Source organism: Chlorella variabilis, assembly GCF_000147415.1.
Source record: "Chlorella variabilis unplaced genomic scaffold CHLNCscaffold_38, whole genome shotgun sequence".
Lineage (NCBI taxonomy): Eukaryota > Viridiplantae > Chlorophyta > Trebouxiophyceae > Chlorellales > Chlorellaceae > Chlorella > Chlorella variabilis.
In genome coordinates, this window is record NW_005435050.1 from 243,718 (window position 1) to 244,823 (window position 1,106).

The 1,106-nt window shown below is 61.5% G+C and overlaps 1 protein-coding gene across 1 annotated transcript; it reads left to right on the forward strand.

The window, feature by feature from the left end:
* Nucleotides 1-817: 817 nt before the first annotated feature.
* Nucleotides 818-1,018, forward strand: CHLNCDRAFT_141811 (hypothetical protein; the record flags this gene model as incomplete). Its single annotated transcript, XM_005842880.1, has 1 exon — nt 818-1,018. A coding segment is annotated over one exon (201 nt), but the record flags the coding sequence as incomplete, so codon positions are not given.
* Between the last annotated feature and the right edge of the window lie 88 nt (nt 1,019-1,106).

A 1,106-nucleotide genomic window follows, 5' to 3' on the forward strand; every position in this document is an offset into this window, starting at 1 on the left:
CCTTGCTCCCCGCCCCAAAGACCAAAGACCAACCCTAAGCGCCGCCTGCGCCTGGCTTTGCTTGCACAACAGCCTTTGCTTGCACATCAGCCTTTGCTGGCACATCAGCAGCCAGCCGCCAGCTGTCAGCCGTTCAGAGAGCCTTGCTGAGCCAGCCCCAACCTGCTTGAGCCAGCCCGCACTTGCATACATCAGCGCTTGTGCAGCAGAGACAGCATCTGCCTGTCCCCGGGCTGTATACCAGACCCGTTACCCCACTCCCAACCCTCTCGCTGACGTTGCTTGACTCCCATCCCATCTGCCGTAGCTCTACCCTGACAACAGTTAAGGTGATACCCAGCAACGCCCAAGCGCCCTAGTGCGCCGCTGCTTTGCTTGCCCTTACAACGGCAGTGCACTAGCGCCGTAGTGCGCCGTTGCCCCCCCACACCTGCCTGCCCCCCCTTCCTATATACTCCCCCCCTCTCCTACATTTTCCACAAAGGCGGTGCCTAGGGCTGTGCTGTCCTCGTGAGGCACACAGCTCCCCCGTCCGGTGTGCCTGGCCCCGTGTGCCACGCACCGGCTCCCTTTTATTCTTGGGCACCGTCCTTTCCCCCTTTGTCAGCGGTCGCCAGTCAGCCACCACCGACGGCCACCACCGCCGGACACATCACCAACGGCACCACCAGCTGCCACCCCTGCGGCAAGCACCTGCAACACCCAACGGCGGGCCACACCTGCGGCAGCCACCAACGGCACACCAGCTGCCAACCCAGGCATACGCTGCCGCTAACAGCCGTCACCTATCAGCCTCCAGCAACGAGCGGCTGACACAATGACTACAGACGGCACCTCCGGCATCTCAGTCGAGCGCCTTGACTGGAACAACTACCCAGCATGGGCAGCCAACATGAAGTTCTTCCTCACCACCAAGAAGTGTTGGCACATGGTCATCCACACCGAGCCTGCAGCCAACGCTGAAGACCGCAAGGCAGACGAGCTCGCCCTCTCCTACATTGGCCTGTGCGTCAAGCCGGTACACCAGCCCACCATCCTGCGCTGCACTACGTCCAACCAAGCGCTCCCTAAACCCTAAACCCTAAACCCTAAACCCATTACGCATT